This window comes from Pelodiscus sinensis, chromosome 20 (genome assembly GCF_052426305.1).
Source record: "Pelodiscus sinensis isolate ZL-2025 chromosome 20, ASM5242630v1, whole genome shotgun sequence".
NCBI lineage: Eukaryota > Metazoa > Chordata > Testudines > Trionychidae > Pelodiscus > Pelodiscus sinensis.
The window spans coordinates 19773382-19797083 of record NC_143071.1 but is presented as its reverse complement, the minus strand read 5'-3'; the positions used below and the strand labels follow the sequence as shown (position 1 = coordinate 19797083).

Genomic DNA, 23702 nt, shown 5'->3' with positions numbered 1-23702 from the left:
AAATGAAAAGAGCACTTAATAAATGTAAGTTCTATAGAATGTTTAAGGTAAAGTTAGCCACCTTACAATCCATATAACTTGTGGACTAAAACCTTGTCAGCATGTTGTTTGTACTGTCTAAATTAATTCTACATGTTAGTGTGTAATGTATTTCTCTCTCTTTCTCTCACATACCAGTTATCTCTCAATTACTATTCTGTCCAGTTTAGTGAAATAAGTTTACTAAAATGTCAGGAATTGTCTTCACAGTGTCTAATTTTAGCATTCTCTTGAACTCTTCATAATGGAGTGGTATGATTGAAACTGAAGAGCAGCTATAATAAGAGAGGCAAGCAGGACAAAGATAACACAATTAAAGCATGTGTAGTGAATGAAGAGTGGACCGTTCGTTAAGAAGCTTCTTCTTTCCTTATCCCTGAAGGCTCCTACTTGATACTGGCCTTTTCAGAATGACTGAACTTCTTTAAGCAAACCCTAGGCTGGAACAGGACACCTATCAGCACTGTTCCAGTTACAAGCTCTATTGGGCTTTGAGTCAGGAAGGCTGACTCTGAATTCCAGCTGAGCTTACTAAAACTAATAGGATGCCTGCATTGTTAAGGGTCATCAATTTCAGGCTTCCACTGAGTCCAAGAAGTAGAGCAAGATTTGTGAGATTGATATTAAGGATGTTATGAGGTGGGTAATTGACTAATCATGTAGTCGATACAAATTGTATCGGCTACATGATTAGTTGATAAGGGAAGGTGCTCTGTCCCAGCTCGCACTGATCCATGAGCTACCCCACTGCGGCTCTACAGTTTAAATGTAGTAGGAGCCAGGTGCCAGTCCCATCCTCTGTGAACAGAGGCAGTTCTGGCAGCAGCCCATTTGTGGTGGCCTAGGTTGGCTGCAGGCAGAGGCTGATCCGGCAGCATCCCCTGTCCACAGCCAACTTGGGCCACCACGAACAGAGGCTGCTTTGCGACAGCCTCCCTTACTCCCCCCACGCTGATGACTCTGGGGGAGGCGGCACCACGTAGACGGTGCTGGGGGAAACTAGCTTTTAAGCTGGCTTCCCCCAGCACAGGCTCCCCTGTTCCCCCCCCCCCCTTGCTGCCTCAGTATCAGACGCAGCAAGGTGGGAGGTGAATAGTTGAGTAGTCAACTCTACTACCCAGTTAGCTTAGGTTTATCGGGTAGTCAAATACTCAACTACTTGCCTTACATCCCTAATTGATATAATAGGAGCCAAAATTGCAGGAAGAAGGAACTTTTCAGAAGATACTGGTTTATTTTCCAGTAGCGTTAGTCTCTCTATCAGAGTCAGCAGCATGGGAGGGGGCAGGTGGGAGCTGATATTCATGGGGAGCCAGCTTTTAAGCCTTCTCTCCTCTCTTGCTAGCTCCACAGAGCCACCTGTCCACCCCCCTTCTTTCTCCCACCCCCTGCACTGCTGCCTCTGGTAGAGGCAGGAGCACAGGGACAGGTGAGGCTGCCACGGAGCAGCTTCTGTCTGTAACAGGCCCAGGCTTGCTATGGACAGAGGCTGCTCTGTGGGATGCTGGCGCAGCTCTTGTCCATGGGGAACTTGGACCCTCCCACGGATTCGGGCTGGTGCACAGGGTGGCAAGGGACTCCCCCAGAGTGGGGCCACGACCCAGGAGCACACTGGCTGCTGGTCCTCGCTCCTGGGAACTATTGAATAATTGTGTAATTGCTAAAATTTGATGAAGTTACACAATTATTCAATTAATTACTATCTATCATCATTAGTCTAAGGTTTACTACTGAGACTTGAAGTTCTTGAACACCAAAAACATAAATGAGTCTATTGTATACAGCTGTTGGAATCGGAGGAAAGTCCATTCAGGATCATACTTAAAGTGAGTCTGAGACCCTGATCCCTCTTTTTCTCTCCTGCAGAATGTGCCTGGGCTCTTTTGTTGAACCTTTAGGTCTTCACTTCAGTATGTTTACAAACGCCTTACAGAACCAATGCACTGTTACTCAGCAAGACAAATGGCTACCTCTGACCTATGGACTCCAGATAATTGGAACCTACGCCCAGACTGAGATGGGGCACGGTTAGTTCCTATTAGAGGCCAGCGGGTAACTTCTGTGCTGTGACTCCAGCTAATAAATTACACATACACAAACACACAGGAAAGTCTAGATGACCATTAAGACTACATTAGAGTTCTGCTGGTTGACAACATAGTGCCTCACTCGTAAATAGTTATTATTATGATTTTTTTTTCAAATGCACCTCCTGCTTGCTTGCTGATTTCATTGTTGTTAAAACAAAGATTTCAAGATGAGACTTTTGCCCATAGAAGCCTAAATATTCTATTAATTATGGCACCAAGGACTGACAAGAGTCATCAGTAGTTTTGTTTGTGCCTGAATTTAGGATACATAGTTGCAAAGTTAGACAAATATGAGTTAGCTGAATAACTCAGCCATATGTCTTTAGGTACATGTAGTTTGGTGAAGTTGTGCATCACATATTTGTGAAAGACTTGTTATTGGTATGCTCTGTTCCAAACACTGTTTGTTCCTAGTGCATTTTATTTTCATGGAAAGTTCCTGTTTTCTAGAAAAAAGGCCTGTTCCTACTTTCTGCATTTTTCAAAACACAAGAACTGATCATGGATCCAGGGAATCCTGTTGTGGGTTCATAAGTAGCACAGTACCCAGGACTGCAAAATATATGTCTCAGCAAGAAAAGTTTCAGTAGATGAGAAAATGAAATGGCTCTACACTTACTGAATTCAAACCAACAGTGTTGGACAATTTCCCAGGCCATATGGCAAAATCCATGGCATGGATCTCAGTTAATTTGGTGGTTATTACTTATGCCAGCTGAAAATGCAAAGAAGAGTCACTTGATGGAATTCCTTGCATCACTCCCTTAAATCTACAGGCTCCAACTCTAAACCAAACTAGCTAAAGACCAGAAGATGATATCCTGTGAATAAATAATTATTTGCAGATTTTGTTTCATTTGCCCCACAAGTTTAAATCAAACCTGTCCTACAAAAGTGACTTGTTTTGCATGTTGTGTGTCACTGACCAATTCCACTTTTTTCCTTGTATATATGGATCAGTTTGCTTGTAATGTTCCCAGTGTTCTGTGATTAACTAGTATATTGATTGAGCAGACCTAGCACAGCTAGTGAAGGTAATGGTATATTTTAGAAACTCACACTTTCCATGTCAAAAACTGATTTTTAACATATCTACTGGAATTCCTGATATGGATGTAGAGTATATAATATATTTCACAGGCTACATTGATTGTATCTGATTTCTAATCAATAGATTCTTTTAGCTTGATATTTATAGTGGCTCTGGTTGTTAGTGATAGCTAATGGGATAGAAGTTTTTATGTAGCCCAGAATGGTAGTGATTAATAGCTTCAGTAACAACCGTGAAATAAGTTGATTTTTAGTCCATTTCCTAATAAAGGGATTCATTTAAAACCACATTTGGGAGTAATTGTTGGTCTGGAATGGCCCATGGAATCCTTCTCTCCCTTCCAAAGAGGTCCTCTTTAGCACATGGTTGAGACTAAACTCCACTAATGAAGTGGAGTTTGGGGAACAATTGTCACCAACTGTTATGTAGTTGAATAAGGATTTCAGTCTTCATGACCATCAGCTGGGCACCTTTCACAATCACCAAACTCCTTCAAAAGCCTGATGTTTCTAACATTAAAGTGACCATTAAGTCTAGCCCATCTGGTTTACTATATAAGGCATGGGGCTTTACAAAATATTGCTGTTTAACAATTTCTGCTGAATCTTTATAACAAGCCCAGAACTGCCACAGTGGAAAGAATTGCTGTTACCAGGAAGTTCCGTCTGTAAAAAAGAATACTCTAGTTCATTCTGTCTCTTACTCCAGCCCTTTAAATTGACTACCCAGATAAGCATATGCTTATCAGATAGTCGAGTGACTACTCGACTAGTTGCTTCTCCCCCTATTGCTGCCTCTATCAGAGGATCACATCTTATATGAGCAAGCCACAAGCTAGTCATGAGATGTTTTGTTTAGTACAGCTGATTGCAGCTCCTCTTGGCCAAAGATCGCCATTCCCAGCTAATGGAAGCTGCAGGAAGCAGTGCAGACTGGGACATTGCTTCCTGCAACTTCCGTTGGCTGGGAAGGCAATCCTCAGCCAATGGGAGTTGCAATCATCCATACCTACGGAGGCATAGGTAAAGAAAGCATCTTGTGGCTAGCTAGCAACTTTCCCTTACAAACCGCAGCCCAGAGTCTGAAAACCACTGGTGAAACGGTCTAAACGGACTAAAGTCCATCTAGCCCAGTATCCTGTCTGCTGACAGTGGCCTATACCAGATGCCCCAGAGGAAGGGATCACAACAAGTAATCCATAATGGTTCACATGATGAAGAATGTTTGCTTAGTTTGGTGGGGGTGGAGGCTCTGCTATGGTAATGCCTTGACTGATAAATGTTTTTCTCACACAGCTGCAGTTGCGGTCACTAGCTTGACTGATTGCTTATGCAGAGCACTGTCCTTTTCTGTTTGAAGGCTTCTAAAGAACAGACAAAAATTTAGCATAACAGGCTGTGTTGGAGGATAGAAGAGCTCATAGTTGGAACTGAAGTCCATATATGCTACATGTGTCTAATTTGCATGTCCAAAGCAAATTGTCAGCTATGACAAGTTTAAGAAATGCTTAGACAGAAGCATTGCTTTTTCTGCTGCAGACAGTGGGACTTTGAGTAGTAAGGGGTTTGAGCACTTCCTGGAATCCCATTCAAATGACAAAGATGTGTAGACTTGACTCAGTTCCAGAATGATCCAATATAACTTTTATCTCACCATCTCCATCTTGAACTAAAACACAATCTGATCCATGCCAGCCTCCTATCCATTTTAAAATCAAATGTGTACTTGCATTCAGAACCTTTAGCTCCATTTTAAAGAGGACAGCGCATGTTGTCCTGCTCGGCAAAGATCAGAATGCACTGCAGTATGATTGAGTATTCAAGATCTCTTCGTAATATAGATCAGAGAAAAGGACAGTGCTATAATTCTGTGAAATATGCATGCTAAATTCTCATTAATACAATTCTTTTTTCCTCCTTCCCCTCCCCCCATCTTCACCTTATACCTCACGCTTGCTTCTTTCCCATAATATTCCCTTCACATTCCTACCCCTCGGCATTTCAACACAGCTCTATTCATCGTGGACGGCCTGAGCCTCTGGACCTCCACCTGGGCATGTTCTTGCCCACCCTACTCACCCAGGCAACCTTGGAACAACAAGACCGCTTCTTCATGCCTGCCTGGAATCTGGAGATCATTGGCACTTATGCACAGACCGAGATGGGCCATGGTACAGTACATTTGCTCAAGAATATTCACAAAGGTGGTTTTCTGTACTGAGGATGTTGATCTGCATGGGGAAAATGGCAAGCACTTTCCAGGTCTGCAGGTGCAGTTCTGGCTATGGGGAAAAATGTACCTGCTCAGGAATTTTTTAAATAGGTCACATGTACCATGCATGGTGCCATTCTGTTTGATCTCTAGGTGTATTTGATATTTCATGTTACTCAAATGAAAGGAGATTGTGAAAAATGAAAATACTCTCATTTACATGGGTTTGCTGAGATGAACATATTGCAGCTTCCAGACACGTGACTATCCAGAATAATTTCTGTCTCTCCCTGATCAATTTAGTTGCTGTACTTGGCATTCATCTTGAAGGCAGGAATGCAGACAATTATAGGCTGCTTTCTTGGGCAGGTGGGAGAGCAGGCTTAAAAGCCGCCTCTCCTCCTTCCCCACTGCAGCCTCTGAGAAATGTTCAGGAGTTACACATTTACCGATGCCTTTTAACATTCCTAGTTTGGAGAGCACCTGGGAAAGCCCAGTTTCTGCATCGACATTTCTCTTAAGTTCCCTTTTTTTAATCCTATTGCGGCATGCTCTTTTCAGCATCAAAAATTGAATGTTTTTTCTCCTTTGTCTACCTGGTTCTCATGCAGAGTTAATTGCCCGTTTTCACAATTGTCTTTTTGCTGCTTACAGGCTTGGGGAGAGGTGGCAGATATTCAGCTAATGTTGTTTGCCCCTCTCCCTTTGCAATTTGTTTAAAAAAAACCCACGTCCCTGGCAGTGACCCAGTTTCCTATCCCTAGGCTGATGTTTTACAAGACTGGTGAGGACCACATGTATGTGTCGCACAACTTCACAACACATTATACATGGGAGACACTTGTTTGTGAAACTTATGGGCAGGAAAATGTTTTGAATAGTGAGCTTGGATCTACCCTTCTATCATGAGACATCAAGAGATGGTGAAGCCAGACTTGCTAGTAAAAACACGCTCATTTGAAATGAGAAGCTTTATGGTTTGAAGCTCATTAAGGTTGAGGTGGCCTGGCAATTCAGTAAGGGTGTATTATGTTAGCAATGGAGACACCAGAGTTAGAACTCCATACTTTGGAAATTGGTGCATGGACACATCAGGGTAGAATCAGCCCTCTTATGGAAATGCCCATGTAGTGTCACTGATTCTGTAATGGTCTGCCATTCTGGATCATTAGGTCAAACCCACAGCTGGTCATCTATATATAGAGTTAAATTGACTGGCCACCAGTGCAGGGAATGCCATTTGGTAGATAGAGTAGCCTGCATTTTGTATGAAATGTGAAGCGAACATTTGGGACATATAGGGCATGGAAGCAGTTAATGGAACTGTTAAGCTTATTGTAGCTAGCTGAAGAGTTTTCAGTATGTAGGTGCTCTTGTGTTCTCACATGGATTTATCTTCTGTGGGAGAAATCGTTCTATCAGAGGAGTGGGACACAAACACATTGGTGAGGGAATAATGATGGTAGTACTTCTTAAAGCATGTTTGGTTAAGTCAAGGTAACTTTGTTCTAATGAGATTCCACTGTCCATTAAAGCAGACATGACATGGTGTATCATTTTTTGATCATCTGCTTCATGATGTAAAACAAGCAAAGTATCAAAGAGGAGGTGCTTGAAAACTAAAGGCCCTAATTTTGGGAACAATCTGAAATACTGGCACTTGTAACATTATTTCAAATGATATATTTCTGACTTGGTGTTTAGGCAGTTAGTCCATACTTCTAAAACTCCATGCTGTAAACATACATGGTAGTGTGACCTCTGTGCCTTTTGTATTATATCATTTGCTGCATCACTCCTGGAGTTCAGCACTTCATTGTTCAGTACTGTTTCTGTGTTATCAGTGATTGTCAAATGTGCTAACTGCCCATAGGGACTCATCTTCGAGGTTTGGAAACCACTGCCACATATGACCCTGCTACCCAAGAATTCATCCTCAACAGCCCCACTGTGACTTCCATTAAGTGGTGGCCAGGTGGACGTAAGTGAAGCTCTGTGCATTTGAACTTGGAAGATAAGAGTCACTCTCCCATCTTAGGAGGTGATGATTCATATCAATGTTAGGACTGTTGTGTTTGGAAGGTAGTGATTGGAACTGGTCCAGAAGGAAACTGTATAGAGCCAAATCATCCTTAAGCCAAGTAGGAGACTAATCAAAGTTCAGCTCTAATTTTGGATCATCAAATTTCTTTGGTAGAGTCTGTTTTTTCCCAGATGGGTCCTCCTTTTTTACTTCTTAAATCTCTGTCTGGCTGGGTTGTTTCAATGGCTAAAAATGTCCAGGATTTTACCCTGCAAAGAGGATCGGGGAGGAAGTGGGGGCATATGCCTATCAAATTGCACGTTCAGAGCCACGCTTCCGGACTGTTAGTGGCTGCTCTGCGCATGCACCCTAGAGCCTGGCGGGAAAAGTGTGTGGCTGCAGTGGCAGCGACTCTGGTGAGACCCAGGGCAGGACTGATATGGGGGGGGTTGGCTCTTCTCATGGAGTCACCGTGTTACCCTCTGCCCCACTAGGTTATGTCCCCAGCTCTGCGGGAGGGGTGGAGCATTGGGTTAGAACGGGGGCCTGGGGTGCCTGGTTCAGGGAGGGGTGGGTGCACTGGATTAAAATGGGGTGCTGGAGGAGTAGCTGGTTATGGGAAAGGGCAAAGGCATTGGATTAGAGCAGAGAACTGAGTGTTAAACTTCTGACTTCTTTCCTTTCCTGTAGGTGGGCAGTGAGTCTGTTTAGATTTGGGGGTTCCAGTCTTAGCCGTGTGAGGACTGTGGGAGCTGTTGCTCGGTGGGGCGGGCATGGGAAAGAAAGGGATTCTGGGAAGCAGGATTCCTGGGTTCCTTTTGTAGCCATGCCACTTCTCTCCTCGGTGCCTTTAACTCCATGCCCCAGAATGAGCCTCAGCCAGTAGCCTCCCTGGATCCGCACTCTCTCCTCCTGGCCCCTCAGCAGCCTGGACTGCTGCCTGGTTGGCGGTGCCGCTGGAGCCCACGCTGCCACATGTCTCGGGGCAATGCGGCGGGGAAGCGGGAGCCCAGCCTGCAGCATCCCCTCGCACCATAAGAGCCAGTGGGAGCAGTGGCAGCCCTGGCAGCAGCAAGGTGGTGGCCAGAGCCCCGAGCTTGGCGGGCATGGGGACGAGTTTGCCAGCTCCCAAGCCTGGCCTCCTATGCAAGTGGAGCAGCCTCAACAGCACTGGCAGGCACCAGGAGTCCTCTTTTTTGAAAATTCAAATATGGTAACACTATCTTTGGGCACTTTTTTGAGTTGTTACACAACATGGCAGTGTCTACACTGGCACCCTTTTCCGTAAAAGGGATGCTAATGAGACACTTCGGAATTGCAAATGCCGCGGGGGATTTAAATATCCCCCGCGGCATTTGCATGAACATGGCTGCCGCTTTTTTCCCGCTTGGGGTTTTGCCGGAGAAAAGCGCCAGTCTAGACGGGATCTTGAGAAAAATAAACCCTTTTCCGCAAGATCCCTTATTCCTACTTGAAGGAATAAGGGATCTTCCGGAAAAGGGTTTATTTTCCGCAAGATCCCGTCTAGACTGGCTCTTTTCTCCGGCAAAACCCCGAGCCGGAAAAAAGCGGCAGCCATGTTCATGCAAATGCTGCAGGGGATATTTAAATCCCCCGCGGATTTGCAATTCCGAAGTGTCTCATTAGCATCCCTTTTACGGAAAAGGGTGCCAGTGTAGACACAGCCCATGAGTTTAGTATGACTTTAATCTGAAATTTTATCCTCTGTGTATTTGAAGTCTGTCATTTATTTCTGACTTAGGCAGAACCTCTTTTGATTTCAGTAGGAGTCTTGCCAAGGAATTGTGTAGTACTGAGTGTGATTCTTGAGAGAGTCACAAAACTGTTTCACACACCAGTCTCTTTAATGAGAGTTCAGTTTGTGTGCCAGTTGTAGGATTAGGCCCATAATTAGCACTGAAGAACTCATACATAGAGCTGGTTAAATCTCAGATGGTGTTTTATCAGAAAGAGCATTTTCATGTATTAAAATATTTGTTCTCTGTTTTTGCAGTTGGAAAGACCTCAAACTATGCCATAGTTCTGGCTCAGCTCTACACGCAGGGTCAATGCAAAGGGTTGCATGCCTTCATTGTACCCATACGACAGATGGGCACCCATGAGCCCTTGCCAGGTAAGAGTTTAAATTGAGGTTTAGTGCTGTTGGGAAAAAAAGGGAGATAAGTTGTCATGCCATATTGCAAAAATTGTTAAGAACATAAGAATGGCCGTACTGGGTCAGACCAAAGGTCCATCTAGCCCAGTATCCTGTCTGCTGACAGTGGCCAATGCCAGGTGTCCCAGAGGGAGTGAATCAAACAGGTAATGATCAAGCGATCTTTCTCCTGCCATCCATCTCCACCCTCTGACAAACAGAGGCTAGGAACACCATTCCTTACCTATACAGGCAGTCACCGGGTTACGTACAAGATAGGAACTGTAGGTTTGTCCTTAAGTTGAAGCTGCATGTAAGTCGGAACTGGCGTCCAGATTCAGCCGCTGCTGAAACTGACCAGCAGCTGACTACAGGAAGCCCGAGGCAGAGTTGCTCTGCCCCGGGCTTCCTGGAATCAGCCTCTGATCAGTTTCAACAGGCTGAATCTGGAGGCCAGTTCCGACTTACATACAGATTCAACTTAAGAACCCTAGGTCCCCAAGTCAGCTGCTGCTGAAACTGATCAGCGGCTGATTCCAGGAAGCAGGGGGCAGAGCAACTCTGCCTCGGGCTTCCTGTAGTCAGTGCTAGTCAGTTTCAGCAGTGGGACGCCTGGGGCAGAGCAGTTCTTATGTTCTTATGTTCTACTTTACATTTATCCACATTAAATTTCATTTGCCATTTTGTTTCCCAAGCACTTAGTTTGGTGGGTTCTTCATAGTCTGCTTTGGTCTTAACGACCTTGAGCAGTTTAGTATTGTCTGCAAACTTTGCCACCTCACTGTTTACCCCTTTCTCTAGATCATTTATGAATCAGTTGAATAGGATTGGTCCTAGGACTGACCCTTGGGGAACACCACTAGTTACCCCTCTCCATTCTGAAAATGTACCATTTATTTCTACCCTGTTTCCTGTCTTTTAACCAGTTCTCAGCCCATGAAAGGATCTTCCCTCTATCCCATGACAACTTAATTTACGTAAGAGCCTTTGGTGACGGACCTTGTCAAAGGCTTTCTGGAAATTTAAGTACACTATATCTACTGGATCCCCCTTGTCCACATGTTTGTTGACCCCTTCAAAGAACTCTAAGGGTATGTCTACACTACCACCCTAGTTCGAACTAGGGTGGTAATGTAGGCAACCGGAGTTGCAAATGAAGCCCGGGATTTGAATTTCCCGGGCTTCATTTGCATAAAGCCGGCGCCGCCATTTTTAAATGTCCGCGAGTGCTTCGGACTAGGCTTCCTAGTGAAACGAGGAGTAACGGTAGTTCGGACTAGGAAGCCTAGTCCGAACTACCTAGTCCGTGCGCGTGTAGCCGCGCGGCACGGAGTCCGCACTAGCGGACATTTAAAAATGGCGGCGCCCGGCTTTATGCAAATGAAGCCCGGGAAATTCAAATCCTGGGCTTCATTTGCAACTCCAGTTGCCTACATTACCACCCTAGTTTGAACTAGGGTGGTAGTGTAGACATACCCTAATAAATTAGTAAGACATGATTTCCCTTTACAGAAACCATGTTGACTTTTGCCCAACAAATTATGTTCTTCTATGTGTCTGACAATTTTATTCTTTATTATTGTTTCAGCTAATTTGTCCGGTACTGATGTTACTAGTCTGTAATTGCCGGGATCGCCTCTAGAGCCCTTTTTAAATATTGGCGTTACATTAGCTATCTTCTAGTCATTGGGTATAGAAACTGATTTAAAGGATAGGTTACAAACCATAGTTAATAGTTCTGCAATTTCACATTTGAGTTCTTTCAGAACTCTTGGGTGAAAGCCATCTGGTCCCGGTGACTTGTTACTATTAAGTTTATCAATTAATTCCCAAACCTCCTCTAATCACACTTCAGTCTGTGACAAGTCCTCAGATCTGTCACCTACAAAGGACGGGTCAGGTTTGGGAATCTCCCTAACATCCTCAGCCGTAAAGACTGAAGCAAAGAATTCATTCAGTTTTTCCTCAATGAATTTATCATCTTTAAGCGCTCCTTTTGTATCTCGATTGTCCACGGTCCCCACTTGTTGTTTAGCAGGCTTCCTGCTTCTGATGTACTTAAATACATTTTATTATCTTTCGAGTTTTTGGCTAGCTGTTCTTCAGACTCCTTTTTGGCTTTTCTTATTACATTTTTACACTTAACTTGGCAGTGTTTATGCTCCTTTCTCTTTACCTCACTAGGATTTGACTTCCACTTTTTAAAAGATGTCTTTTAATCTCTCACTGCTTCTTTTACATGGTTGTTAAGCCATGGTGGCTCTTTTTTAGTTCTACTATGTTTTTTAATTTGGGGTATACTTTTAAGTTGGACCTCTATTATGGTGTCTTTGAAAAGTGTCCATGCAGCTTGCAGGGATTTTACTTTAGTCACTGTACCTTTTAACTTCTGTTTATCTAACTACCTCATTTTTGCATAGTTCCCCTTTTTGAAATTAAATGCCACAATGTTGGGCTGCTGAGGTGTTCTTACCATGTTAACATACATGGTTTATCTACTGAACTTAGAAAGTACTGCAGTGAAGAAGTAGAACGTTTCAGTACAAGTGTGTGGATAGGTCTGGTGTGGTTCTAGGAGCCTGAAGGCTCTCTCTTTCAGACTTAAATTGACATCACCAGTTTAGTGGCAACCCAAAGTGGAGGTGAGGTTTAAGCAAGGGTATGAACTAGGGATGTAAAATCTTGTTTAACATTAAGTTTAACCGCTTAACTGATTAAATGGGAGCAGGCCGAGTCATGCACAGCTGCCGGCTCCCACACCATATGGGGCCTGAAGCAGTAGGGCTGCTCCTAGGAGCTGCTATCACTTTTGGGGCTGCGTCTGCACAGGGCAACCAGCTCTCAGCCCATGTGGACTGGAAGCTGACAGCCCCACAGAGGGGCCCGATGGGACTGGAGCATCCCTCCACCCATAGGGGCTGCTGGTGGGGCTTTCTCCCTTGGTGCTGGTTAACTGTTACCCAGTAAGCATCACCCGTTAATATCCCTAGTATGAATTTGTTGCTGTACTCCAAAGCTGGGAGTGTTGTGAAGGCAGGATGCACCTCTCCCCAAGAACCTTGCATTGTTCTCTAGCCCGAAGTGGCACTGACAGATTTTGGAGAGCGTTCCCCCAATTCCTGTATTATAGGATTGGATTTAGAATATGAAGTGAAATGGTGCATTTCATATTCTTTATGGAAATGTTCCCCAACAGGTTTCTGTGTGTTGCCTTTTGGATACTTTAACTTGCCCAGACACTCATTAATGGATCTCAAAGTCACCGTATTGTTTCAGGCCAATTTCGCAAGCCAACTCCACAGGGAAGCCCTAGAACTTAACTTCATATACAAGTTTGATTCCTATAACAGAGGTATGAATAAAGACATTGGCTGGATGGTCCGCTACATTCCACATCCTGATGACATAAAAAACCAAACAGTGGGTACTTAGGAACAATTAGTATCTTCTCTATTAGCTTTATGTAACATGGACACACTAAATGACTATTTCTTTCCCCTTTTTTCTTTTCCCTTCTCTTTCCCTCCCATCCCCTATTTCTTTAGAAACTGGACCTTTAATAACTCGATTCATCTGAGTAAGTGGATTGTGCCCATGAAAGCTCATGATACCATCTACATGTTTTGTTAGTCTCTAAGGTGTTACTCGTTTTTTAAGTTTTTCCAGTTACAGACTAACTCCGCTACGATGCTTATTGATGCTTATTCATCTATTGTTAATTCTGATTCTCTCCCACTGTTTGTTCTATGCAGGTATTACTGTGGGTGACATTGGACCAAAATTTGGTTATGATGAAATGGATAATGGCTACTTAAAAATGGACAACTTTCGCATTCCCCGTGAGAACATGCTGATGAAATATGCCAAGGTAAAGGATTGAGTTCTGGAGCCAGTCACTTTCAAAATATTTAACTCTTCTCTCTCTGGGTTAAATCCAGCCCCATTTCTTACTGATGGGTTTTCTTTGGGATCCTCTGATCAGGAGGATCTCCCTTTTTTTTCCCGCACTGAAAATCCTATACCTCACAACTTTGCTATCTAAAAGCAAGCTTGCATCCTTTAGGAGCCTGTCAAATTCAACCCTTAATTTGCCAGAGGGATTGCTATTGAGCTATGTGTGAAAGAAATTATAACATTGTATTTTCTAGGACCTCCAAAGGCTTTCTAGCCATATACTATAAAGCCAGGAGCAAGAAGGGTTTGTTTCTTAATCTTCAGAATTTCCTCCTGCTCTGACTAAATGGGTCTTCTTATTGACATGTAATTGATGGTTGGTTCCTGTGCAACCCTTTTCATTTTAAATAACCCCCTCCCTTCATTTCATATCCCATGGCTCCAGAGAGCAAGTTCAATATCTTTCATTTCTGCAGTTGCGCTTAATCCCAAAGCACTCTGAACTATACGCAGTCACTTTGCACAGCAGGAGTAGATGTGGTAGCTGTTTAACAAATATAATACCACCATATGATAAGCGTGGTCAGAAAGCTTGAGGTCGAATGCTGCATTCATTAGAAACGATAGCAGGAATTTAGAGACAGAATGTAATTACCCAAATTGGAATATGACCAGCCATAGATGTTTACAACTCTATCCTTGGGAGAAGTGCCGTAGCTGCAGTGAGGTATAATCTTAAATGGCCATTTTAGGACTCATCCACAAGGCAACACTTCTAGCAGGCACCCTGTGACTGTAATTAATTACTGACTCAGAGGGAAGATGCCATCCACTGAACTATTACCACTTCCTGTAGTACTCTGGGTTTACGTTTAGAAGTTTGCAAGTACTGCTTAGGAGTACATAACTTCTTTAGGGTCCCTCAGCCATATTAAATGTGACATAACGTGGTCAGAATCCAAGCTGATATCGCTAAAGACCATAGAGTTGTGCCTGCATAGACCTCTGTAGAACTGTAATTCTGCTCTCCATGATGTGCCTAGAAAAGTGTCAAACCATTTAGAACAGTAGATATGCATGTAGTCACTTTTACAAGAACGTCTGTTGGTTTGCCCTTTTCTTGAATCGGAAAGGAATTTCGGATAAATGTCAAACTGGCTCTGCAGCCTTCATCCTTTTGCTTGCAGCTACTTACATTGAGAGCCATTTTGAAAACTCTTCAGCAAGGTAGGGGAAATTGGACTTGTAATACTGTGGTTTTTTTAACTAGAGGCTTGTGAAGTATAGATGCCACTTGGTAAGTGTGCTCTCATACATTCTGCTCTACATCGAGGTGGAAGTTACACTGCTGGAATTTAGAAGGCAGGAAACCTTTTGAGTCAGTATTCTATCTTTCTGCTAGGTTGAACCAGATGGCACATACGTGAAACCACTCAGTGACAAGCTGACTTACGGGACCATGGTATTCATTCGGTCCCTCATTGTGGGAGATTCTGCTCGCTCATTGTGCAGGGCTTGTACCATTGCCATCCGCTATAGTTCAGTGAGGCACCAGTCTGAGCTAACGCCAGGGTAAGTGTGCAGTGAAATGAAGGACTTGCCTGCAAAATGACAAAAATAAATGGATGTGAGACAAAAGGCAAGCATTTTGGGGGAACGGGAACGGAAGAGGAGGTGGGGAGTCCCAGGGCCTGTTCTGCTTCAGAGACTCCCAGAGATTGACAGACAGGGCATCCCGAAGCCTTCTCTACCTTGGCAGTCCTCCAGGAAAGTGGAATTGACAAGTTCCGGGCAAGCTGCCAGGGAATTGTCACTTTGATTTTCAACTGAAAAAACTTCAACCAATCATCTCTTCCATTTGCCAGCACTCCTGCTTTTAGACCCTCAAGTATTCTGATCTCTGTTGTACATAGATCCAAGTGCCCACTTGTGGAAGCCTTCCTACCAGAGGACCCACTTATCCCCCTGCATATACTGTGTGACTCCCAGACCTGTGTAATCTTGTATTTTCTCCTTTGTCTTTGCATACATTAGTGAAACCCAACCCTAACATTCCCACTAGACATAATAGCTGAGCTAATGGTCTCCAGACTCATGGGCAAACAATAGAGGCTTGAGATTTTCAAATCCAGAGATTCTGGATTCATTCTTGCTATTGACTCATCCAGAGGTATCATTATATTTGGATCTATGTATTGCACATTTAAAAATGTGGGAGTTAGTCACTCACTAACAAATCACTTAGTACTTCTCTATGAACACCATGCCTTATTGTGCACCCTAGAGGTATACATTCTAGTGCATGCTAGCATGTGTCACGCTTATTGGCCTGTGTAGACTTTGTTGGTTTGCACTAAAAATGGCCTAGTGTATGTTAATGAAATGGGACTATATGAAAACATGCTTGGGCACTTTTAGTGCATGGCAGCAAGGTCCATGAGGGCCAATTAGTATTTGACATGCTAGTGTGAATTCTGGATTCAAACGCCATGTAGGCAAGCTCTTACTGCTGTGCAGGATATCTGCAGAAACTTGGTAGCAGTCACAGTTGTGACTTTCATGTTTTGCTACAGGGAGCCGGAGCCCCAAATCTTGGACTATCAAACGCAGCAATACAAACTCTTTCCTCTCCTGGCAACTGCGTACGCCTTTCACTGTGTTGGAGCCTACATGAAAAAGACCTACCACCGCATCACTGGTGACATCAATCAGGGGAACCTGAGTGAGCTGCCAGAGGTAATTGGCCTGTCTAAAAGCTGGAGGGTGATGCATGTAAAAGCTGCTGTGGCACTTGAGTTAATGGTCCCCAGTTTCTTGGGCAAACAATAGAGGCTTGAGATTTCCAAATCCAGAGATTCTGGATTCAGTTCCTGCTGTTGATTCATCCAGAAGCATCCTTATATTTGGATCTATGTACTGCACATTTAAAAGTGTGGGAGTTAGTCATTCACCCAAATCACCCAGAATGTGGGTGCTGAGCTGAGAATGGAATCCAGGAGTCTTGTCTTCAAGTCCTCTGTTGAAGCCACTGGACCGTGTTTCCAATGAACCAGGACAGAACTGATGTTAATCAAACATGTTGGCAGAACAAAGAACTTTGTGTGAGTGGGGTTGCAAGGTGCAGTAAGTTCCAAACAGTGACCAGTGGATGGCTGAAGGAATAAGGTGAAATAGCAAAATGCAGTGAAAACAATCTTTGTCTTGTAGACTAGACAAAGCATTGGGCTTTACACTGTAAAGAGTGATATAGCATATAGAAATGGGCTGGATGATCTAATAAGTGTGTTCTAGCGCTAACTTCTGATATTATCATTGGGGTCAACAAAAGGTAAAGACTGACTAACACTGATGAGTAGCAGGTAGGTGATGTTGTTTGTACAGTATGTTTAGTCTGTTGGCTGCTGCTGCTGAAGCCCACGTTCTTGTGTGCTAATAATGGAAATACAAATGGAATGGCGTCTGTGACAAAGCAACAGCCTAATGTAATAGACTTAACAGCTACTACTTCTGCTTTTCCTCCATAGCTGCATGCATTGTCTGCGGGGCTAAAGGCATTCACTTCATGGACCGCCAATGCTGGCATCGAAGAATGTCGAATGGCATGTGGTGGGCATGGCTACTCTCGTTGCAGTGGTCTTCCTGATATCTATGTCACTTTCACCCCATCCTGCACCTACGAGGGAGAAAACACTGTCATGATGTTGCAGACTGCAAGGTGAGGTGACTTCTCTCAAGATCTCCCTACCTAGTTATAAGTTGTTCATGTGCTTGGAGAGATGGTCAGAAGGGCACACAGAACTCTTGTCTACCCTTCCTAACTAGCAGTCTTCTTTCTTTTGAATCTATATATTTCTGTCCCCTTCCCTGGCTTCTGCTAAACTGCAAGTATATGCAAGTCCTGTGTATTGGCTGGTACTACTGGCTATACCCTAAAGTTAATCTGTCTCTTCTGTATATAAATGAATGGTGCAATGCAATCTTTTTTTTTTAATTCAGGTTCCTGGTCAAAAGTTACACCCAGGTTAGCTCAGGTCAGCTGGTTAGTGGCATGGTGTCCTACCTTAATGACCTCTCAGGGCAACGTATCCAGCCACAGCAGGTGGCTGCTAGGCCTACAGCGGTGCTCATAAATGATCCAGCAAGCTTGGTGGAGGCATATAAACTGCGAGCATCTAGGTGAGTTCACAACTGAATGCACAGAACTGTGTATTAATTGAATGCTGTAGAATTTGAATGTTGATGGGAAATATGATAGAGCCAAGCTGTTCTATTAATGCAGCGCTATACAACCTATGATCTGCAGATTGCATTTATCCAAGTGAAGCATGTTTCAGTCTTCAAGAAATGATGCTTTCTGCTAAGTGTACCCAACCTCAGATACTTAAGAGTTTCAACAAAAAATTGACCATCTAAATTTTCCATAACCTAAGCTTTTCAGCTCTCTGCAGATGATTATGGGGCTTTGATGTAAATTCAGACTTGCAGACACCAACATTAAAACTGCAGTTATTTTCCTGAAGAGGTTAAAATAGTGATCACTGCAGACCATGTTGCAAGTAGAGTCAATCCTAATATAAAGCCCTATATCTGTGGAATGGAAAAAACAGCACAGGCACTAAATGAGGACATAAAGCTGCTTGAATATTTGTTTCATTAGCATGAGGCTTATTTTAATCCTATTTCCTTAAAGCTGTGTTCGTATTACTCTTCTGTAGACATGCAATCCTAGTTGCACTAGTGAACATGCAGGTTCTTGAATAGCAAATGCTGGAATGAGAGGAGAGGACACCTCCCTCCCAGTCTGGAATGCCACTTCTTGTATTGGGGTTTTCACTAAGCCGCTCCTGTTTTACCAGCCTGGATTCCCCCTCTGCTTTGTTGAATGTGGCTTTTTGGCCTCTTGTAGCACACATACAAGTAGGACCACACCCACGTGCAGATACAGACTGAAGTCATCTCTGTGCAAGAGGACTCACCCACCACTCATGTTCATGCCCCTTTTGGGGAACAGTTCTGAAATAATACTGTCTTGCACTGTATAGAAAGATCTGCATAATATGAGCTCATAAAAATTCACCCTCTCCTTCAACATAGAAAAAGGTATGCACGGCATCTTGCCCCTCCAGTTTTTTGAATTGCACAAACTGGGTTATATCATAAACAAGTATCAGAAGGGTATGCTCCAACACTTCGGTTAGTCTATAAGGTCCACAGGACTCCTCACCGCTTTTATTATATACAAGATATCATTTGATTTAACTACTAGAAGATTTACCTGGCGTTGCTGGGGTCCTTAACTCAAATAAGTTTTGTTTTTCTTCATTTCAATCATTGTCCTAGGGTGGGGTTGGAGATGCTGGCTGCCCCAGAGAGAGCACAACCTCAGCTCTCTCTTACCACAGTAGTTTGGGGCCAGGTGAAAAGCATCTGTGGGCACAGCTGGGACACACACTCTCTGTCTCTCTCCTTCTGTCTCTCTCTCTCTCTACAATATATAGTAGATCAGTGGTCCCCAGCGAGGTGCCTGCGGGTGCCGTGGCGCCCACAGGGCCATTTATATGCGCCCATGGAGCAATCTGGGCTGGCCCCGTCCCTGGGCATGCGGCAGGTGCCAGCCCCAGGCACATGGGCGGCCCCTGCCCCGGGGTCGTGGCGCATGCTGGTGCCGGCCCTGGCCCTGGGTGCACGGCACATGCTGGTGCTGGCTCCAGGGCGCACAGCGCCTGGGCAGCCCCTGCCTAGGGTCATTGCACATGCCAGTGCTGGCCCCGGGTGTGCGGCGCATGCTTGGCCCCGCCCCTAAGCATGTGGCCCGTGAGCGGCCCCGCCCCCGTATGCGCGGCGCGTGAGCGGCCCCGCCCCCAGGCGCCCGGCAGCCCCAAAATGTTGGGGACCACTGTAGTAGATAGCTGTCCCTTTCTCCACCTCTGCTGTCCCAGTCCTCATCTCTGGCACCTTGCTGTCCTTTTTGGTCATTCTACAGCAGGGGTGGGGAACCAAGAGCCAGACACGGTCCCCAGCTTCCCTGGATCCAGCCCCTGAGGCTCCACATTGGGGAGCCCACACTGGTGTTCCAGCCCCCCTGCTACGCACCCACAGGACTGGAGCATACAAAATCTACTAGCCTGGATATCCTTAGGCTCTGGTGTGCAAGGGGAATGTAAGGAGTGCCTTTTTCCTTCTCAGTCAGGGGCTGTGACGGCGCGTTGGGGGTCCCCCGTCTCCTGCACCCCAAAATGGCACAAACAGACTGCACCAGCCGGTGGAATAGAGGAAGTTTATTGCCTCTCCAGGATACAGCACAGCACAGATGGAATCTGGTCACAGAGCTGGGCTAGGATGCCTCAGGCCCCCTTGAGATGGGGGAGACCGGGCCCCTAAACTCCAGCCCCTTTCCCTAGGCTGTCTCCTCCATGCTCCCAGACAGCCAGCCACTAACTAACCCTCTTCCAGCCCTGCCCCCCAGCCAGGGCAGCATTCCACCTTCCTTTGTTCCTCTCCATGGGGGGTGTCTGGCCGTACTGGTTTGCATAGTGACTCATCCTGTTTTGCTGGGTCGTGGTACCCACGGCAGCCAGTGGGGGTTACCCCAGAGCCAGCAGCATAGAAACCAGCCAGGTACCCCCACTACGTCACACCTGGATACCCTTAGGCTCTGGTGTGCAAGGGGAATGTAAGGAGTGCCTTTTTCCTTCTCAGTCAGGGGCTTCTCGCTTTGCTTTTCACTTGTGTAATGCCCCCAGCTGATTCTTCTGTGTGTCAGCAGCCCCTAACCCAAAAAAGGTTCCCCACTCCTGTTCTACAACATAACTGTCCCCCACATCAGACCCCTTTCTCTCCATTTTGAGAAACAATCTAATTCCAAGCACATACAAACCTTTATCTTGCTTTGAATTATGATAAGAGGAAGCAAATTTGGTGATCCTAACTCAGGGCTGGGCAAAATCCAACCTGCCAAACCACCAGATCCAGCCCACGAATGCAGCAGGGAGCCTTGGGCAGATGCCCTACTTGCCTTGCGACTTCCTCCCCACACCACTCAAAAAAGTAGTTGCCACATCCGTTTCTCTTTCTCAGCTGTAAGTCCAGGAAGGGGAGGAGTGGTGCTTCACAGGCGGCTCCTGCTCCCTGCACAATCCCATTGGTCAATTCCTGGCCAGTGGGAGCAGTCTGTTTGAAGAACAGGCAACATAGGAAGCACCCTGCCCTCCCTCGCCTCAGGCTCTTATTCACCAATGCACATGGTCCCTGCAGCCTGAGCGGGAGGGCAGGGAAGCTACCTGAGAACCCTGCTGGGCTGTTGACTGGAAGTCATCCAGGCAAGTTTCTCACTCAGATCCTGCATCTGGCACCCCAGTCCTTCTCTGCCCCTGCCCACTCCGCCTCCCTACCCCACATAAGCCAAACTCTTTGTCCCCCTCCCGAATCCTCCCAGACCCTGCACCCCAATCTCCTGCCCCAGGTCACAACCCCCTCCTGCCTTAGGTCACAACCTAAACCCTTGCACCTTCCTGTACCCCAATCTCTTGCCTCAGATCACAACCCCCTCCTGCCCTAGGTCATATCCCAAACCTCTGCACCCCAGTCCTCTGCCCTAGGTCACAACCCAAATCTCTGCACCCCAAGTCACAATCCCTTCCTGTCCTAGGTTACAACCTAAACCCCTGCACCTCAGCCCTAGGTCACAGCAACCTCCTTTACCCAAACTCCCTCCCAGACCCCACTCTCCCTCCTGCACCCAACCTCCATATCAGACCCTGCGCCTCCTCCATTAATATCATGGAAGAGTGCAGCCCTTGATCACTTTCCAAAATCTTGGGAGTGCCCCCTCCCCCATAAAAAATTATTGCCCACCCCTGTCCTAGCTCTTAGTGTTTAGGAGGAAAAACTTAAAAAACAACAAATAGTCTAGTAGCACCTTAAAGACTAACAAAACATGTAGATGGTATCATGAGCTTTTGTGGGCACAACTCACTTCTTCAGATGACAGGCAAAGAAGTGGGTTGTGCCCATAAAAGCTCATACCACCATCTACATGTTTTGTTAGTCTTTAAGGTGCTACTAGACTATTTGTTGTTTTTTAAGTTTTTCCTGTTTCAGACTAACTCGACTACCCCACTGAAGCTTTTGAACATGTTTAGGAGGAGTTCTTGAACAAATAGACTCACAGATGCATGCGTGTGCACACCTCCAGATCAGCTGCTAGAAGTGGACCTGACTGAATTAACCTCATTATCTCTAACCAGGGCCCGACTAAGAGGTGGGCAAGCTGGGCAGCTGCCCTGGGCGCCAACCAATGGGGGGCGCCTGATGGCAGCTGTAAGGGGCACGCGGCGTCCTTTATAGCTTCCATCAGGCAACACGCGCCCGGTTCCCGCAGCGCCGGCCAGCAGCGCCCTTCCCCCCCCATGGCTGCGGGGCCCTACACAGCCAGGCGCGTGAAACTAGGTTTACCTGCGCCAGTCGACAAAGGCTTCCTTGTCAACAGCGGCACGTCCAGACTGCCCCGATCTGCTGACAAACAGCTGATCATCAGCTGGTCGGCAGAGCACGGCAGCCATTTAAATTTAAATGAAGCCGCGATTATTTAAATCGTGGCTTCATTACCCTCTGCCGATCAGTCTAATCTACATGGCTCCATCGACGGAGCCATGTAGTTTAGACACCCTAATATAGGTAAGATACAAATTAGCAGATTCTCCCCCTGAGTGATAAGTCTGGCAGATTCTTAAGGTACAAGTTTCCCAGGTTTTCTTACACAGGCTAAAACTCTTTCTAGCCTGTGGCCATCACTTGACTCATTTCAGTCTTTGTTCCTCAGATGTTTCCAGGTATAGTGGTGTTTGGGCGAGCGAGGTCTCCATGATGTCATTGTGCCCTTTTTATATCTACTTCCCACTTGCTGGAAAGCTCATTTGCTATGACCTGGGTCAAACAGTTCTTGTAGTGAAATGTTCTATCTGAGATGTTTCTGCCTGTGGGTGTTTTGAACTTCACAACATGTTTTGTAACACGCACATGGCCAAACTTCAAAATTTCACATGCAATAACACACACAATCCAATGAGATATTAATGTTTAGAAGATCAAGGCTTTTGGAATGATATCTTACAATACCTACTTTGTACAAAACCTGTCCTAATTACATGACAATGGTAAATATTGGTTGTCAAGGTGTCAGTGAGAATTGAGCTCTTCAGTGCCTAATGCATCAGCAAGACATAAGCCAATTTCTGTGAATTTGCTGTAGTTAGTATTGTTGGTATGGTGACACTTTGCAGACTCTGTTTCTTTCTTCACCCATTGTCTCCATACACTTCTGTGAAACAGGCTTGTTGAAGCTGCAGCAAAGAACTTGCAAGCTGAGCTGAACCGCAGGAAGAGCCAGGAGGATTCCTGGAACCGAACCTCTGTTGACCTGGTACGAGCATCTGAGGTTAGTATTGTCATTAAGTGCAAGGGGGGTGGTGCCCCCTGCTTGCTATGCTCTCACAGGGGGAGGCAACTAGGGTTGCCAGATGGTTTAACCAAAAATACCAAACACCCTGCCCCCCCCCCAAAAAAAAACCCCAAAACAAAAAACCCCAACAGGGAAATAATTCTGTTGGGGGAGGGGGAAGACCAAAGTTGTTGAACAAAAAAAACAGGACCCCAAGAGTTAAGCCCAAGAAACCCCCCACAAAACAGCATGTCCCCTTTAAAAAATGCCTTTGAGTCTTTTTGGCCGTCCGCCATCTTATCTTCCTGCTCTGGGCCAGACAGCTCTCCTGCAGAACCAGGTAAGCACGGTATTTTCGCCTTCTGGCCGGGAAAAAATAAGAAAATACCAGACATTTTAGGTGTCCAGTATTTTCTGAATTTGTTTACCGGACAGGAGGCGAAAATACCAGACTGTCCGGGTCAGTACTGGACACCTGACAACCCTATAGGCAACCCTGGCTCTTCCACCCTCCACTGGCGAGGGTTGGGCTGCAGCCACACCGGCTCAGGCCCCTTCTCCCTCCCCGCCCAAACCCTTCCCCCTCCCCCTCCAACCTATCTTCCCACTGCGGCCTAACCCTAACCCCCCTTCTCCTGGCCGAAGCCATACCAGGCCCAGCCCTCTTCCTCCCCCCGACTGTGGGGGAGGGGTAGGACCAGGCCAAAACCATGGCCAGGCCCACTCCCCTCCCTCTGGCCTCTGTGGGGTGGGTTGAGCTAGCCGAGGCTGGCCCAGTTCTTCCTCCCACCAGCTGTCGG

The 23702-nt window shown here is 45.7% G+C and overlaps 1 protein-coding gene across 6 annotated transcripts in view; it reads left to right on the top strand.

Annotated features, from left to right (window-relative positions):
• The window catches only part of ACOX1 (acyl-CoA oxidase 1), a 46337-nt gene that overhangs the window by 15553 nt on the left and 7082 nt on the right, over window positions 1–23702 (top strand). For 3 of the 6 annotated variants that reach the window (XM_075903626.2, XM_075903629.2, XM_075903628.2), the window contains exons 3-11: window positions 5190–5350; window positions 7265–7372; window positions 9429–9548; window positions 13322–13437; window positions 14866–15035; window positions 16037–16199; window positions 16988–17178; window positions 17460–17639; window positions 22794–22899. In XM_075903626.2, coding sequence (XP_075759741.1) covers window positions 5190–5350; window positions 7265–7372; window positions 9429–9548; window positions 13322–13437; window positions 14866–15035; window positions 16037–16199; window positions 16988–17178; window positions 17460–17639; window positions 22794–22899 — 1315 coding nt within the window. Of the gene's footprint in view, window positions 1–1905; window positions 2067–5189; window positions 5351–7264; window positions 7373–9428; window positions 9549–13321; window positions 13438–14865; window positions 15036–16036; window positions 16200–16987; window positions 17179–17459; window positions 17640–22793; window positions 22900–23702 lie in introns of those variants that run through there. The other 3 variants (XM_075903632.2, XM_075903627.2, XM_075903633.2) reach the window with 3 other exon arrangements.